At 40.2% G+C, this 17,929-nt stretch overlaps 2 protein-coding genes and 1 non-coding gene across 5 annotated transcripts; all 3 read right to left on the bottom strand.

Moving 5' to 3' along the window:
- Window positions 1–809: 809 nt before the first annotated feature.
- On the bottom strand, window positions 810–7,754 carry pabir2 (PABIR family member 2). Of its 3 annotated transcripts, none has more exons than XM_046030251.1 (10): window positions 7,655–7,754; window positions 6,149–6,227; window positions 5,999–6,052; window positions 5,517–5,560; window positions 5,354–5,408; window positions 4,934–5,032; window positions 4,341–4,426; window positions 3,943–4,007; window positions 3,393–3,489; window positions 810–2,735 (listed from the first exon to the last, which is right to left on the bottom strand). In XM_046030251.1, the coding sequence occupies exons 2-10, from the start codon at window positions 6,149–6,151 to the stop codon at window positions 2,597–2,599; spliced, it is 642 nt and encodes a 213-aa protein (XP_045886207.1). In that variant the 5' UTR covers window positions 6,152–6,227; window positions 7,655–7,754; the 3' UTR covers window positions 810–2,596. The 3 variants fall into 3 exon arrangements, with proteins under 3 accessions (XP_045886207.1, XP_045886205.1, XP_045886206.1); XM_046030249.1 differs by lacking the exon at window positions 7,655–7,754 and adding an exon at window positions 6,386–7,420; XM_046030250.1 differs by lacking the exon at window positions 7,655–7,754 and adding an exon at window positions 6,886–7,419.
- Window positions 5,115–5,259, bottom strand: LOC123958397. Its single transcript, XR_006822056.1, has one exon. It is a non-coding gene; the product is annotated as a small nucleolar RNA U109 (small nucleolar RNA).
- Window positions 7,755–8,871: 1,117 nt separating the features above from the next.
- hprt1 (hypoxanthine phosphoribosyltransferase 1) lies at window positions 8,872–16,727 on the bottom strand. The gene is made up of 9 exons (XM_046030252.1): window positions 16,487–16,727; window positions 14,315–14,421; window positions 13,573–13,756; window positions 12,324–12,389; window positions 11,780–11,797; window positions 10,113–10,195; window positions 9,894–9,940; window positions 9,619–9,695; window positions 8,872–9,495 (listed from the first exon to the last, which is right to left on the bottom strand). The coding sequence occupies exons 1-9, from the start codon at window positions 16,511–16,513 to the stop codon at window positions 9,448–9,450; spliced, it is 657 nt and encodes a 218-aa protein (XP_045886208.1). The 5' UTR covers window positions 16,514–16,727; the 3' UTR covers window positions 8,872–9,447.
- Window positions 16,728–17,929: the final 1,202 nt, after the last annotated feature.

Below are 17,929 nucleotides of genomic sequence, written 5' to 3'. Positions count from 1 at the left end.
AGCCACAGTGACCTTTGGGTTCTTCTTTACCTCTCTCACCAAGGCTCTTCTCCCCCGATAGCTCAGTTTGGCCGGACGGCCAGCTCTAGGAAGGGTTCTGGTCGTCCCAAACGTCTTCCATTTGAGGATTATGGAGGCCACTGTGCTCTTAGGAACCTTAAGTGCAGCAGAAATTTTTTTGTAACCTTGGCCAGATCTGTGCCTTGCCACAATTCTGTCTCTGAGCTCTTCAGGCAGTTCCTTTGACCTCATGATTCTCATTTGCTCTGACATGCACTGTAACCCTAACCCTCTAAGGTCTTATATAGACAGGTGTGTGGCTTTCCTAATCAAGTCCAATCAGTATAATCAAACACAGCTGGACTCAAATGAAGGTGTAGAACCATCTCAAGGATGATCAGAAGAAATAGACAGCACCTGAGTTAAATATGAGTGTCACGGCAAAGGGTCTGAATACTTATGACCATGTGATATTTCAGTTTTTCTTTTTTAATAAATTTGCAAAAATTTCTACATTTCTGTTTTTTTCTGTCAAGATGGGGTGCTGAGTGTACATTACTGAGAAATAAAATGAACTTTTTTGATTTTTGGAAAATGGCTGCAATGAAACAAAGAGTGAAAAATTTAAAGGGGTCTGAATACTTTCCGTACCCACTGTATATAGCAATTGTAATCGCTATCTACTTATAGTTTATGGATGCTGCTGTCCTACTGTTGCCCTGTAAGCACTGGTAACATTTTAAATTACCGTGTGTTTTGTCAGTGCATTCCTCTATGAATATTAAAACAGCTACACACACACACACACATAAAAGAAATAATTTATTTAATTCTGATGTCCGCTATGATTGCAATCACAAGACTCAAGCATAGGCAAGGTGTTCACAAGCTTGGCAGATTACAGCCTTTCCGTTACAGACATACAGTATAGAATAACATTATTTGTTAAAGTCAAGACCTGAAAGCTTCATAAGATGGGGGGGGGGGGGGGGGGGGGGGGGGAGATTCATCTTGGAAAAACATCTTATTGACAGCAGGGCAAGCTGACCGCTTAACCACTTGACATTTCTTTAAAAGGAAAAACATTCAGTAAATGAACTGCAACCACACTTTTCTTTAGATTAAAGGGCCCACTTGTGTAAAAGGATTTGCGATCATTTCCTTTTGTACATAGACATTAAAGGCTACAGAGCCACAAAGGGGTTCAGACTTGTCAGTTACACAGGAGATACGGGTACTGTGGCCGTGACAGTTGAAAGCAAATTTAGGTGCAAAAATCACAGTACTGGCTTAACCTCCACATACTGTATTTCTTGGATCTTTTTTTTTTTTTTTAAAAACACAAGAAAGTCAAGTTTTACTTCTTCCCTGCTTACACACAGGTTGAAACATTACAGGATTTAGTATCCTGTGCAAAAAGCTTTTAATAAATGTAAGCAGAACAACAGTCTCTACCCACAATGTGACGGTGCATTTTTGTTATTTGTTGCACGTTCCAGCACTCTGTTCATTTGGTGTGAACATCAACACAAATGGGTCCTCGTTACTGGGGACAGAATCACCATCCACTTTTTATAATAAACATTTTCTTTCATAAATAAGATTTCCCCAGAAGAAAAACAAAAAGCAAAGTATAGAAATGATTCAGTTATCTGCAAAAACAGCCTGACAAAAACACAGGATACAGAGCAACCTTTAGTGTTGAAAGCCCAACAGTGATCATCATCATGTTTCATCCGCAATTAACTGCTAGGTGCATAAATTGCTCGTAGGCTATTAAAGCTGCAGCAGGTACTGGGGAAGGGGACTTATAAAAAAACCCAAAAATGAAAAATGCACCACAGTTCACAGCCTCTATCATAAAAAACTATTTAGATCTGCTGAAAACATAACATCTTACAGTATGGAAATCTCCGTCGGTGTAACCCAGAAGTAGTTTGTTCCTTTACAAAGAACAGTTTTGCTGCTGAAGACCTGTGCCCACATTCACCTCACAGCCAACCACAAACTAAAAAACAAAAAAACTCTATGTACGGCACCTGACACGGTTAATATGTACATAATTACAAACAAAGCAGGAAAACAATAAGTTAAATCTTCTCTTACAAAATCTGCTGACTGCGTACATACAAAGGGCTGTGGACAGAGGTTTTCCAGCACAAAAACAGGGAAAAGCACACATCCAAATAGTCTTTTTTTTGTCCAGTGCTCAATGTCTCTCTCCAGTGAGGGGAACTGGTACGACAGGTTTGAAGCATGGCCACTTATGAACGCAACATTACTATGAAGCCGAGCACCATCAAAGATCCTCTCCTAGCAGCTGGTGCTCAGTATCTTCTGTCATTCTTAGTTTCAGTAGGCTTATCTCTCTCTCTCACACACACACACACACACACACCTTGGCTTTCATTTCCTTAAATCAAAAATATCTAGACCCTCCAAAATGTAGCTATAAGAACAGCCGAAACAAACACGGAAAATTCCACTTAAAATCAAATCTAGGCGTTGGCGAGATGTAGGGTCTGAGAAGGAAACTTGTTCCCCGGAGAGAGGCTTTTTGGAGCCAGTCCTTTTTATAGTGTCTCTCATCTCATGCTCACTTTGGGGACAAATCCTGGAGGGAAGCGAAGGGCGAGTTGCTGGACGAGGAGGGCGACACTCCCTCCATTTTGCCCGGTGAGTCGGTGGAGGAGCAGACGCTGCTCAGGCTGCCATCCAGCAAATCTGGAGAGTGGCTGAAAGAAAAAGGCCAGTTCAGTAAGACGGCAGGCTGTCGTAACGGTGGCAAACATCTGCTGTATTACAGTCTATACGAGGGGTTGGCAAATAAGTCTGGCATCGGGCCAAATTTTTCCAAGCTTTTATATTGGCAGAGACTCTTTTGAATTTCCTTCAGAACTCGTCAAAGTAAAAGCTCTTAAACGCGACATGAAGCATTGCTGCAAAGTTCTTGCGCTTTTATTTTAGAGGCACAATCACTTAAGAGGAAGTGGTTATGCAAGTAACTTGCTGTCATGACTGAGATCTATTCAAGCACCAGCCATTATCAATTTATTAATTACTATCAAAGCAATCTGGCCTGCGGGTCGACTATTGCCGACCACTGGTCTATAACTTCACGCTGGAGGAGAAAGCTTGTGAAAATCTCACATTACATCCATTCATTGTAGCATTTTCTCTCTTTTAAAGTTAAATATTAAAGCAATACTGAATAATACTTGTAGACTCCATTATAAGTGTTTTGTTTAAATGTACTTTTTACCTGCAACACACAGCAATCTTAAATAACCCCCTCAAGTCACAATGTCGTCTGGTTATTTCATTCACAGGATTGTCATTGTCTAAAAAGTAGTGTCATTTTGACCAGGTAATATTGTGCCACAAAGTCTTACCAGGAACTGAGATCTGACAGGTTGGAGACATCAGAGGACAGCATGGTGGTGGTTCCCTGGAAGAGCCTCTTAGGCTGACTCTCTGTCTCCATCTCACCTGCAGAGGAAAGGCACCCTGACATTTACAAATCCTTCTCAATACACAGTCTGTGGCTGATCTAAAAATGGGACAGATGGATGAAATAAGAGTGTTTTATTGCATAATCTGAGATGGTTTAAAGTACAGATCTTATTTCATTATCAGAGAGGCAAGAAGCCATGTAAGGAGGTTTACGTAGGTCTATGGTTTAACTAAGGCTCCTTTAAAAGAACTTAATCAAGCCAAGTGAGGCTCATAAGCTACATGAATTTCATACACATATTGAGTGTCTTTGATCTCGTTACTACTCTCTACAGTCAATATTCCATTAATAGAACAACCTTTGGTCTGAACATAATGCCTTGAATTTACAATCCATCACTTCTATCCATAAGCGGTAAAATTTCAAACAGATGTGAGATCAATTCTTCTCAAAGCATTTAGGATTTCAAGGCATGTTAGATACCTCACCTTTACGTTTCATTGGCCCAAGTATGCTGGCTCTGATGCAGTTGATTGGGCTTTGACTCCGTCGGCTAAAGAGCACAGAACACACACTGTCAGTACATTTTGAAATGCACTTGTACACCATTTTAAGATTACCCATACATATAAAATTATTATTGTTTACTCAGATATGTCTAAATAGTTGAAACAATAAAGTTTTATTTTTATTCGACTAAAACCGGCAAAAGGAAATCCATTTTATGCCACCGGGGAGAAACTACAGTCAGACTGGAGCCAGCTGGTGCTACTGCTGTAGTCTCACAGTAAACAAGGATGTTTATCAAACAGATGTTTATTTAGTAACACTGGTAGATTATAAGATTATTGCCGTTATTATTACTACTCAAAGACTTTGTGCTCACCTGAAGCGTCGCGTTGGGCTGGGTATTGGGCTGGGTGTCAGGCCGTTGCTGCTCACAAGGATTTGTAGTGAAGGAGAGAAACACTGCTGCTTGCAAGAGAGCGAAGTAGAAAATGCAGACAAGATCAGTCAAATGTGAACTGTACATTGTGACACCCGTCAAACTGGAGTAGGAAACCCCCCAATTAACAGACAGGACATTTGGCAATGTTTGGAATTACTGTGGCATAATGGGTATAAACCTTTTCTCCCTAAATATTCAGCAAACAAAATTAAGAAATGGGAATGAATCCGATGCAATCCCAACACACTAATGTGGTTTGCAATAAAGAAGTTTTTTTTGAATCTGCAGCCAAATGAAAGAAACAAATTTACCGAAGAAGCACACAAGGAACAAAAGTTTGTATTTTTTTCCCCCCAGTTGCTAATAAATTGCTTCTTGCAGGCTGCCACACAGACTTCCATTCATAAATCTGATTGTAAGCGGTTAGGAAAATCAGGTTACCAGAAACCATGAATGCTTCAACTATTGCCTTCATCTGGTTAGACTTAATCAGGTTATGTGCATGTAAAGATACTGGAGGTCAGATGTACCTTTTTCCCTATGCCCCTTGTTGGGGACGGGGCAGGCGACACAGGCACGAAGTCGATGCGCTTTGGAGACGAAGATGCCGACTTCTCATCATTGTCGCTCTAAGATCACACAATTACAAAAAACACATTAGTGGCCATTTCATCTGGCATCATCTCTCTACAGTACTATGCAGTGAGGTGGGAGTGTTGGAGTATTATACTACCACTCAGTCTGGCCTTCAGAGACTGGTGGCCCTGTTAACTCCAGAAGTGTTAATCTAGCATGTTTGCACTTGTTCCCTCTACAGAAAGAGAGGCCAACAGCAGCCCAGGGCCAAAACATGCAGTGGGAAAGTACAACAGAGCTGACTTTCAAGAGCAAAAGGAAGTATCAACAACACTGATGGGGGTTGGACAAGCTGTAATGAAGAGTCTCTTTACCAGACTAAGGCTTTCTTCCCATGACTGGCTCATCTGCATGGCGGCTTGAACTTCCCTGTGTGTTCAAAAGTAGAAAACAAGGAATAAGGTGACGCATTTACCGTTTTCCCTAAAGAGTCATAACTTCTCATCCACCAAGTGCATTCATAAATTTATAGCTTACCGCTCATGAGCAGTCTCTCTGTTCATCACGTCTATGCCCTCTTCCTGCAAAAACACACAACAGGGTTAAATAAAGTCTAAGTTTGCCAAGTCATCTTTGCTTTTCTGACTTACATTCACTCATCAAACTGATTATTGAGTATTCAGGCTCATGTCACTGCTGTCAGGCCTAATTCTGACTCCAAAGCTACATCCTTTATCTCATCTTAAAAGCTAAAACTGAACTGTTTTTCATTTCACTTATTGGAAATTAAATTCAGCCAGTAGATGAGCAACCACATCCTCTGTTGGAGTCTGATACTACCAGTTGATCAACGCTGTGAGATCGATGGCCCTGTGAACTCCAAAAGGTGTTACTCTAGCATGTTTTTTAAAACACCATCACTCCCTATGGCTTGAGAGGGGGACGGTGGTCTGACATGCTACTTTTCAACACGAAGCCTCTCCAAATATGTCAAAAAAAACAATGGCGCCTTTTCTTACTTGTTTTATCTGATGAAGTCTGGTGCTGGGGACGCGAATGGGTGACGAAGGGACCTGTAAAGGAGAATGCGTGCCAAAAGGTGAACATTCAATACTCAATCATTCAGACCAAAATTACTTGGATCAAACATGTTTAATAAAGTATTGTACCATGTTGGGCCTGTTGACAACTGTAGTGCTATTTCTCCGGCTACGCAGGACCTCTCTCTGGAACACTTGGGAGTTATCACTGGAATGAAAAATTCATAGACCAACAATGTGTCATGTGTCTTTTTATCCATGAAGTCAGTGTAATGTAGTTACTTCAAGGTGTATGACAAAAGGGACAAACACATTCACTGAAAGAGTATGCAGTTAATTATTGTAACTATGTCGTAATTGTAGAACCTTAAGCCATTTATCATGGGTGCACTGTTGGATCTTCTCAAGTGTCCATCGGTCTGAACTAACGAGGATGGGATTTCTAGATCCAGCTCCATCTTTTCTTGTGGAAAGACTCCTGAATTGTTCATTTTGCTAGCTAACCCTGCCTGACACCGATTCACGAACTAAAAATGGCTAACCAGCTCAGGGGTGTTACATTGTTGCTCTCCAAACTTTGCTAACTTTACATGTCGTGAAAAATCCTCATCAATCAGGGCTGACGTGAGAAGTCAGTTAGCTAACGCAATGCAGTTAACCCGCAGCAAGCAGCAAGGCCCTGCTGTCTGTATAACCTCACTCAACGCAACTTAACGCTTGCTATCAACCATAACAACGTTATCGCCACAATTCTGCATATCACAGCTACATGGTCAGTCAGAGCTGGCCAGCGCTAACGTTGCCTGTAACGTTATGACCAGTATCAAACTTTTCTGTTGGAGGGTTAGCATACCATGGCTACATACCGCACAATGCCCGGCTACTGTTGGAGAGCGTTAGTCTGCTGGTGCGCGGCAGCAGTGGGTGAGAAACGCTGCTGAACTACCACTGCATGTTAAATTAGCTATCGTTAGCCAGACTGAGCAGCTGCTTCCAAAATGAATGTTCACCCCAAGTCTAACGTAGGTTACGTTAATTTAGCGACGCTGCTGTTTAGTGATCTGAACAACGCGAGTCTAGCTTCTAGCTAACACATCGTAGCTAGTGTTGATATACTTATTGCTAGCTAGTCGATCCAGCCACAACTAACACAGTCCAGCTTGATAGGCTAACTAGCTAAGTTAGCATTAGCGCCAGTAGCCACAATGCTATGTCCAGAGAGAGAGAGGGGCCTGGTCATCATCACTAAATGCTCCTGCCCGTCTAGTTACTACGGTCCACACAGGCAAATCTGTCTATTGTAAATAATACACGCTCCACGTTAAACTACGCTTTTCGTTTCTGCAGGGCGCCGCCAAAAGTGACCCACATCCCAGATGCTCACACAGAAGCTATATTAGCTAGCTGCTAACAGCAAGCTTCACGCCCCTTTTAACGCTAGCAGACCTGTCCAATGAAATTGCTCCATATGCCGGCGTACTCATGCAGAATGCGGCGACCTGCGTTTTTGCATCCCATGGTTCATGGATAAATTCTTACATTTACACCTTCTGTAATGTCAGTGGCTAAATGTGTTATCACACCTGGGTAGGGGGACACATTCGCTGCATCAAAACCGGCAGTTTCTGTTTTTACCTGGTTCCCTGGCACCTTTGCCCGCAGGAGGCCCAGTGCAGATAATTCGGGGAGGATGGACGGAATTTTGTTCCGGAAGATCTGTTCTTGAGTTATTTACAGCAGCTTAGCAGTCCACTGTTCCTGTTGCCCTACTGGCTGCAAATAACTTCACGTTCATCTCAACTGACAAAGTGCTTAGTGCAGCCAGCAACCAAAAACACAAAGTAGTGATTAAATATGAATCAGATTACAACAAGCAAAGCATTACGCTCTGACCAGCACATTTGGTGTTCATTTTCATTAACAATTTAGTCCTGAAATAATACAATTATATTAATTTTAATAATTGTAATCACTTAATCAACTTTTCTTTACGTTTAAATCAACCAGGCTGTCTGTTTAAAATAATAAAGAAATACAGATTTCAAATAAGCTCACATAATTATTGGACACATGAAAAGCCCAGTCAGAGAATGAAATGCTTTGCAATCACCATTTGTTCAAAAAGAAAAATGGCATTCAGCAGATATTTAATTCATTAAATTGCTTAACCTTTTCTTGACTCGTGGTTTAAACAGACATGTTCCTTCTTTGGCCGTAATTACTGACCTATTGTACTGATAGACAGCTTGGAGTTCAAGGTCAGATGACAACAGATCAAACATTCATGATCTTCATGGAGAAGCACTAGCCTAGACTTGTCTTATTTCGTTCCTAGAGTGCTGGGTACAGTTTACTCCTAGAGAGCACACATACATCACTAAATACTTTTGAGGAAGAAACTGATCTTATCTCCCTCACTGCTTCATTTCCCAATAACTTTTACTATTGATTGAACAGAAATCATTTAAATGTTCCAAGAATTTGTTGTTATATTGTTTAAAAAGCTTTGTAGTAGAATCCACTAGTTGAAGGAGTGGTGAGAACATAAATAGCTGGTATTGCAAAATTCAGATGACACTGGTTTACAGTGATGGCACCATTGAATGAGAGAATTTCATACAGTAGAAATAACTTTTTTTTTTTTTAAAGTTCAGTTCAATAATTATTACAAACATGACTGAATAACTTAACTTCAGTTTAGGCATCAATTGAACATTTACACATCTGTAAACTGCATATTTTCCAGCATAAAAATGGATCTGCCTTAAACGTTTCACAAATAAATTGGATGAATAGAAGCTTTGTTCCGAAAAATATTTCATAAACACTCATAAATAAAAAGATATTTCATCTTCAGCACACCTGTGTGTTTAATTAGGGACAGCAGCAAACATTTGTGTTACTTTTCTACAGAGTGTATCATAAGAAAATCTTATCACACACGCAACACAGTAACATAGAAAAGGGTTTTGTCCCAAAATATACAGATTTCAAGGAAATGTGACATCCTCTTTAAGAGTATCCATAAAACAGCTTTTGATAGTTCCAGACAAAAGTAGAATTACAATAAAAATCATTATATCATTAAATATGAGGTTGTCAAACGTTGAGCTTAATAATTTATTCCATTTCTTAAAAAAATAATGAATCAGTGTGGGGGCAAAGAAGCATCATACTAATATCCGGTGAAGCTGGGCTCCGTGCTGTTTAAGCCAGCTGTGTTTCCATCTAAGACAATAATTTTTTTCCATTGTGTGTGTGTGGTGTCTAAAACAGGCAATGCAACTGTCAGTACCATCACTCCATCAGTGTATCCTCAGGGACCCTGACCAGTCTGAGTACGTTTATGACACAAATACAAAGTAATAACATATAAAATTAACCTCAAAGGGAAAGATCTAACCGTACATTAAAAATCAAAGTACTCTTCATGCCTTGTACTTCTCCTTCCCCGTTTCACTAATGACGCAGATATGCTGAAACAGAAAAGGATCAATAAGTATTGCAGCATATTATTTTGTGAGTGTCTTTATTTTGTTAGACAACATTTAACACACTAGTACAAATTCTACATCCATTTATCCATCTGAAATACTTACATTTAGATCTCTAAAGTACTCGTTGTAGTCTAGTGCGTATCCCACCACAAATTTGTCAGGGACCTCGAATCCTACAACTGGAAGAAAGAGGTGAATATATCAGCAACTTGTCTTTGTAGTGGTAAACTAACAACACTGAAATGAGGGTATGCAAAAGCCTCATTTTAAAGCACACTTTATGACAACTATCCTGTGTAACATGCAGTACATTATACCAACTATACATTTCACAGTCTGCCAAATATTTTATCTAATATTTATTGTCTTGAACTCACAGTCTGGTCGGTAGCCAACACTTCTTGGTGTTCTCTTCACCAACAAACTGAGGACAGAAACCAAGTTGAGTTGGCTGCATGAAAAACTGATAAATACAACAGTCTGTGGAAACCTTTCAGTGCAAACCTCTACAATCTGTTGTGAAACAGGATCTTGTGATTCCACAAGACAGGGTACTTTGTACTGTTCATGTGCAGTTTTGAAAAGATATGAATTACCTTGCTACTTTAACCATTTGGGGGTTGTACTGTTTGAGGAGTTGCAATAATGTCTTCATTGTCTTCCCTGTGTCGATAATATCCTGAAAACACAGATTGAGAGAAGCTCATATCAGCGGTCTTGAAATCAGGAATGCAAACTGGTCAGGGGTAAGAAAGGTGAGAAGGATACGCAAGCAGATAAACACACAGAGAAGGTGTCAGAAGGGTCTGTTTAAGCTTACATGTTTGTATAGATAACTTGCAATTGTGTACTGCAACAAGAGAAAGATACTGACACACAAGGGCGTGACTGTGTTGAAAAGCAGTGGGGACATAAGGGCTCAGATTAGGGGTGTGACGATACACTGAGCTCATGAGAGGAGATGCATGATATTGGTGTCACGAGAACACAAGAACAAGAAGATATTTTAAACACTACTTTAAAGAAAACAATTAATGCAGAAATATATGAGAGTGTGTGTGGAGGGGTCTGGAGGTCCTCCCTCAGACAACTTTGAGCATTAAACATTTATGGTGGAAATGTTTTTATTTATGTAAAAGGGAAACACAAAATCCAGGTGGCAGGTGAAAATTGAACATCTAAAAATATTAGAAAAAGGAAAACTTGGCAAAAAGAAACTGTGTCAAGAAGTAAGTTACTGACTGGTGTGTGCAAGTTTTGGGGTGATTTTATAATTAGTAGCTTAATTTGTTTTTTTTTATCTAAAGTTAAATAAATAAATAAAGTGCAAATTAACTTTTCTCAAAGTATTTTCATTTGTTATTTAACATTTCTTTTTGCAAGTTATTCAGACCATTTTTAACGCTTTCAAAAAGTGGTGGGGACAAAATCAGCCATTTTAAAAAGGTGGTGGGGACATGACCCCAGCGGGAAGCTTCCGGTCTGAGACATGAATCCAATGCAGAAGTCCCTTAAACCTGCATTCTACTGAACAGACAGCAGGGGGCGACTTTTCTGGTTGCAAAAATAAGTCCAGTTCATTAGAAATAATGGTAAAATGACCCTACTTCTCACCTGATTTATTACCTCAGTAAACACTTTCATAATGAGTTTATGGTCTCAATCACTAGTTTCATGTCTTCTTCAATACAACATGATGTTCATTTCGTAAATTATGGTCCCATTTAGAGGAAAATAGACCATAAAGCTGGAGTATGCTTCAGGGCGGGATTATCTCTGTTTGACAAGATGTTACCATGGCGATTTGTTAATCAGGCTAGAGTGACTCGTACCCACGGCACTGTGTAAATTTAGCCAACGCTGCTGAAAAAACATATTAGGAGTTGGCAATTTCTCTGGTGAGTACATTTAGTTTCAAGCCTGTTGTTCACTGGACAAAATTGTCGGCCCTGTTAAAATGACAGTTAACATGATGTTATATGTCTTACATCAGGCTTGTTCGGCAGTCTTTTACAGTTCTTACGTGTCAAACTCCGCAGTGTAGCGGACTAGAAAAAAGACCCTAGTATTGATTGGCTGTCAGGTTTAGCAATTAGGAGTGATGGTTGGTTAGGAATATGCAGCTGTAAATTTGCAAAGCTCATGCTAGAGTGGACTCGGTAGATATAACCACCGACCGGCGAATTTTGACGAAAGGCGAGTTTGCATATGTGCAAGAACGTTGTTTTTTTTTTTTACTATAGAAGGAAACATCAGTACATACCTCCACAATCAAGACATTCTGTGTAAAAAGAAAAGAACAATCATTAGTTTAGTGAAAAACCGCAGACTGGATACATTTTACCTTTGTATGCAATTGAACTCAAAAGGGATGTGACATGATTTTAACACTCAGCTATCTGCATCTGTATGGCTGTACAGTGTTGCACAGGAAATAATCATGGCATGAGTGTTATGAAACTATGGGAGCCGTGAGAATGGAACATGGAAGCGATTTCTACCAAAAAGCCAATTCCAAGTAATTGGCAGCAGACGGAGAAACAGATGTGTTTCCTAGTCCTACTGTCAATCACACGACCACATCTGTCTGACAAACAGTGCCTAAAGCATTAAATCAAAGCATTGGGTCTGTCAGGCGCATCATTGTTATTAATCACCATCATCAAACGGATTTGTAAGTGAATCTGTTGATTTAAAATGTCTGTTTGACAGACGACAAGAGCAGCACGCTTTGTTTCTCATTTCAAGCTAATATATTATTACATATAATACTGACCAGTGTCAACATAGTTTGTCACTCTTCTTACCTTGCCTGTCAACGTACACAGGTCATCCCCACCGATTACTTTGATTTCACCTGTCGACTGGTCGTTCTGTGAGGACAAGAAGCAAGTGGACATTATATGATGTACAGGTGCAGAAAGTTTAATAAGGGCAAAAACTAACATGGTGGTTGATTAAATAGCTTAATTTGCTGCATATTATATTAGATGTGGTTCCTAGTTTTATGCACATTTATTCAATATGGAAACATAAGAAATTTGAAGGAAAAAAAAAACAACTTGAGATATCACAAAAATGTTTTTATCTGGGAGGTGGAAAAGTTGGCATATCAATAAAAATAAAATGCAACAAAATAAATCATGATACATGAAGCATGCGCCCGTCACCCCGCTCGTTCTGATCTGCTGAAGTCCCGAAAAACAGAAACGTGACGCTTTAGAGTGTGTGGACCAGTGAGGAGACTGTAACCTTCCTTAAGCACATTTTCTACATGGTTTGTAACTGTCTGAGGTTTAACCGGGGGTCTTAATTACATTATCTCATTGCGCTATGTTCTTCTGCAATGGTTTAATATAAACCCGACTGGAGAATCAGTGCCACCAGCTGTTTATGTTCAGCTGCAAGGGCTCCTTCTGGCCACATGTTGAAGTGTGTGTGTGAGTGAATGGGTTAATGAGAGGCAAATTGTAAAGTGCGTTGGATAAAAGCACCATGTAAAAGGCAGACATTTATCTAAATTCACTCAACGCCTAATATTTCCTTTTCCAGTAAAGCACATTAATTTGCATTTTATTTTGCATACTGTCCAAAAATGTTAATAAAAACTGTTGACAGAAACCTGGTTGTTGAAACCTAGCACATGTGCCGAATGCATTTCCTTCCTTATAAAACATTTAAAAGCTGATTTTTGACTATTTTATATCCATGATTGCTAGCTTGAAGTCTTCTTCTTTCCTGTCTTTGCTAGCACATTGCTAAGCTTCTTATCTCCACCAACTTATCAATGGAAAGGGCATGAAACTGTCTGCAAGAATGTGTACTGCATCGCCCACATGCACGAGATACAAACGAAATGGGGAAACGCTTGTAAAAACATTGCTCCATACTGCTACTATTTGTCAGAATCTCCACAGGGTACCTTTAAGAATTGAAACCTGTAGTTCTTTTAAATATAAAAACACTTTATGGCTTATATAAAAAGAAAGTAGGTCAATACAGCACATCTTAAGTGATGCCAAAAAAAAAATACACAGATAAAAACTGATAGATTACACAGTAGCTCTTGAGGCGAATGAAGTCCACGGTCATTGGGATGGAGCGGTCACTGTTCCTGTTCAGGGCCTTGATGTAGTCCAGCAGGTCTGCAAAGAACTTGTAACCCCCTTTAAGCACACAGAGCGCCACAATGTGGTGCCCCCCCATTTCCTTCATTATCTCTCTGGCCAGTCTCTCTGTCCTGAGGTCACGTGGGAGGGGGAGAGAGCAACAGAGATAGAGGATAGTTAGCTCAGTTTTCTGCTACAGTCAGCAGTAATTCCCATTTCCCTTCTGTTTGTGTCAGCAGGCATAGCGGTCATTTCTAAACCACACCCAAGTACAATAACTCCAGAGATCCAGTTAACTAAAAAAATATTTAAAAACCCAAAAGGTTATCTGCATTAATCATTAAATCCCAAATCTGCAAGAGGAAACAGAAAAGTAGGAATGAAATCCTCCATCTGAAGTACAAGTTAACAGACATCTGATGTATGTTGTCTTCACAACATACATCAAGCTACTAAGAAGAAAATATGACCTCTTACTAATCATCAAATAAAATTTGAAATGGTGTCTGACTTTTGTTAAGAATAGGTACACAGAACGTGTCATTAGCACTTCGACCAACCAGTTGCTGAACATGTTTGAATCCCACCTAGCCTTAGACAGACTAGTCAACCCACTGTTTAGTTAACCCTGACAATTCATTGCATTTTCACAGTCCCACTACAAGCTGCTAAAAATGCGGCAACCCCACCTGTCCAAGATGAGTCCATGTGGGATGTAGACCCTCTCCAGGTCTGAGGCATAGTGCTTTGGTATGCAGAAGAGGTCCAGGTCATACCCCTGCTCCTCATCACTGATCTGGAATAAAACACGACACAAAGGGGTTAAAAACCTCAGGGATATTACCTAACATGGGACATGGGGTGTTCATCTGATACAGGGCAGTACAAGGGGATGGTGGTCTACTTTCCCACCAACTCCCTTCGTAGTGTTTTACCGCCTTCACATTCTTTCCTGGCACAAAACGCAAACTCAGGGGACAATGCCTGATTCTGTGCAGTTTGTCTTTCCAGAAATTCCACATTGTGCCTGGTTGTATAAATGATTGTCAGTATTTCTTATATTTTGTAAAATCAAATGTCCTGCTCTAGTGCAAACTGCATGCGACATGAACCCAGACAACATAACTGGCATCATGTGACAGCTGGGAAGCTGGTGTAGAGCTCACCGTGCTGTGGGAACAATGTGGCCATAATCACACTCACAGTAATTATAACGGTGCACAATGTCTATCCTCCGGTGTCGATAAAAAATCCCATTGCTTTACTAAACCCTGGTTTGTGAAGTGCCTATCCTCACATCATATGTGGTTGAACTAGAATAAGGGATTCCCCCTAATGGAAAAACATGTCCATCTGTTTGGCTACACCCTTTCAATTCCAAACAATAAATCACTGATACTGAGCAGATGTCCATATGGTAACATGATCTGAAGGAGTATTTTCCAGTGTTACTCACAGGCTTGCTGCCGGTTATACAAGAATTAAAGTTGCATAGTAAAACATGAAAACCAAAACAACCACCCAACAAAATAGCCTGAGGTCAGTGGAAGGGCAACCTTGAGGTTTGTGCTAACAAAGTCCATGTTTGACAACACTGCACTCTGCGGCTAATGTCATCTGAAATGTGGCACAGGAAACAGGATCTTCCACTCTCTTTTAATGCCAAAATGTCCAATTAGCTTCATTATAACGTCAGTTAGCAAGTGGGTCTGCTGCCAGCCTGCTGGCCAGACTTCATCATGATAAAACACCAGCTTCAAAATGCGGGGAATGTCCTGGTAAACAGACCACATTGGTTATTTATTTACTCATTCCAGATCAGAGGTCTTTAGTGGCTTGTCAGCATATCTCTATAAGAAATTCCAAAATGCACACAGATGCCACGACGCAGGCCATTGTGCTGTGACTCAAAATGAAATACCATACATACAAAGAAAAACTTTTTCTTAAACATTCTATTGGACATTTCAGTCTTGCAGCACATAATTTCCTAACGTGATGACATTTCAGTTCAGCTTGGGACAACTTTTTTTTTTTTTTTTGGTTAACAAAACAATTAAGTCCACTGTACAACAAAGATGGTGATATTTGATGAGTCCTCAGATTGTTAACTTCATTAAATCTTATTCATTTGCCAGAGGGGGTACTTTATTAGATTTTCTTTCCAGATACCAAATTTCCCTTTTTCATGTAAGCACTATAGATTTCACGTCTGTTATTTCTCCTAATTAAGTTTAAAAACAACTGTGTGTCTTGTCTGTCACTCACTTACTCCTGCTAGACAGACTTATGCCATTTGAGGCACAAACAGTACATGTATATTCAGCTGGGGGTATTGACAATTACATCACAAGCCATTTTTGGGAATAACTATACCTATACTATACCTCCAAGGCGAATCAGCTAGGCTGTATGATAATTATACACACAATGCTTGACACATAATAAACAAGGGCGCGCTCAAACACACCCCCTTATTTGCAGCTCGAGCGTTTCTTCCTGTCTCACTGTAACGTTAAATGATTAATTTCTTAATTATACTAAGAAACCCCGTACCCTGGTGTCAGACACAGAAACTAGAACATTATGTTTTTTAATGCGTCTCTTGCGTCACGTACACCATGCGTGGAGAGCGCGTGTCTTTGACCGTCTCCATAGCCGCAGGCCACGCTATGACAAACATACAGCTTTATCTCCACCAAAACGTCTTACCGAGGTGAGCATGAAGGCCATACGACCTACAGTAGGAGGCAAGTTATTTAACTAACGCAGTGGCGCCCGTGTGTTTTTCCAGTGGGCATGCAGGGTAACCTGCGACCACCTTCTGTCCCTTTCATTCCGGTTGTTATTGAGGAACTTACCACAACACAGGAGCTGGATGTCGCCATGGCCGTGTCGGTCCCTGTCGTTCAGTTTTACGCTACCGTGGTCTTCAGAAAGGGGACAAAACAAAACGTAACCTCAGATTGGTTTCGCGGACTCTTCACGCTTGTGACAGCACACACATGGGAGCGGCTAGCTCTGCGACTACAAGAGGCTGCTGTCTTTTTCCGGGCTGCGGCTCCACCGTAGCTCCGCTGTGGTGTGCACACCGTGACGCAGCAGCGCGGCGGGCAAATCAAGCGAGCACGGACGGGCTGGCCCCGCCCCGCGTGGAAGAGCTAACGCTAACAGGTAGTAAAGCCAGAGACGTTTTATAGAGGACTTTAGTAAAACTCTGCAATGCAGATTTAAATACAATATGTCGCATTGTTGTCATCAACAAAGCTGTTCCAGCCTGGTGCTCATCTTCAATGAATTATGGCGACTTGGCGCGCAGACTGGATGGGACAAGAAGACAGTTAGGGTTTTTTTCTGATATTTCAGTTAAAGTGAGTGATTTTGCATCGTCACGCTTCAATGTTGTCTTTATTAAAGTGAATTAGTGATGAATCACCCTCATGCATTAATCATACATCGACAAGAGCCTATTTTTACGGATGATTAAATACAGAAAAAAAGAAATACATGGCAATTTACCATGTTGTTAATATTTTAGAGGTCCCCGCAGAATTTCACAAATTATGTTTTTAGGGGAGCTCATTGCTTATTAAGTGCAGCCAAGCTTTTCTGTGGTTGTCACCCAGCTTACTGACCTTGACTGCTGAACTAAACTACCTTTTACCTTTTTAGGCCAAGATGAGCATTCATCGGGATAACATATGGATGGATGTGTGTTTGTAATGCTAGATTCAGTAAATCTGACAACTTTGAAGCCAGAAACTATATAAAATGGGATTCAGAATTTTATTCCTGGCGTTATAGAGAATGCTTTAAAACAAACACCATTACCTTCATGTTGGGATGTATTTACAGAATATATAATTTAACTGCCTATTTCGTCATGGTAAATTACCAACATCATATAATAATGGTACTCATGGACAGCTACCTTTGCCATTACAGGGCAATCACTAAAATAGTTCACTGTGCTATTTCAAGAATTTTGAAAACTAAATTTGCACTCCCTTTGCGCATGTGTTGCATCATTTCCCATTAGTACAAAGAAGTATATAAATGAATACTAGCTGCAAAAGAGTTACATGAAACAGTCGTATGTAGTATGGAACTGGGAAACACAGCACAACACATTAAAACTGAGCTGTACAATACTGTAAAAAATAAAGTGAATTCTGTATTATTACTTTCCTCATTTATCAGGGCATATCATTACTATCAATATATGGAGAATGTTTTAACATTTAAACTGCAGGTTTGCCAAAGAAAGCAATGTAACGTTACCCTTTTTGTAATACCCTCAAAGT

This window comes from Micropterus dolomieu, linkage group LG19, assembly GCF_021292245.1.
Source record: "Micropterus dolomieu isolate WLL.071019.BEF.003 ecotype Adirondacks linkage group LG19, ASM2129224v1, whole genome shotgun sequence".
In the NCBI taxonomy this organism is placed as follows: domain Eukaryota; kingdom Metazoa; phylum Chordata; class Actinopteri; order Centrarchiformes; family Centrarchidae; genus Micropterus; species Micropterus dolomieu.
The sequence above is the reverse complement of the archived record's forward strand: the minus strand, read 5'-3'. Positions and strand labels throughout refer to the sequence as shown.

Excerpts from the sequence above, each read along its gene's own strand:
- pabir2 (XM_046030249.1), bottom strand. The coding sequence starts at position 6,510 with ATGAACAATTCAGGAGTCTTTCCACAAGAAAAGATGGAGCTGGATCTA. Across the intron at positions 6,053-6,148 it reads TTGTCAACAGGCCCAACATG|GTCCCTTCGTCACCCATTCG; the intron begins GTACAATACTTT and ends TCTCCTTTACAG. Across the intron at positions 2,736-3,392 it reads CTGTCAGATCTCAGTTCCTG|CCACTCTCCAGATTTGCTGG; the intron begins GTAAGACTTTGT and ends TTTTTCTTTCAG.
- hprt1 (XM_046030252.1), bottom strand. The coding sequence starts at position 16,513 with ATGGCGACATCCAGCTCCTGTGTTGTG. Across the intron at positions 12,390-13,572 it reads TTCGCCTCAAGAGCTACTGT|AACGACCAGTCGACAGGTGA; the intron begins GTAATCTATCAG and ends TTGTCCTCACAG. Across the intron at positions 9,941-10,112 it reads CAAATGGTTAAAGTAGCAAG|TTTGTTGGTGAAGAGAACAC; the intron begins GTAATTCATATC and ends TTCTGTCCTCAG.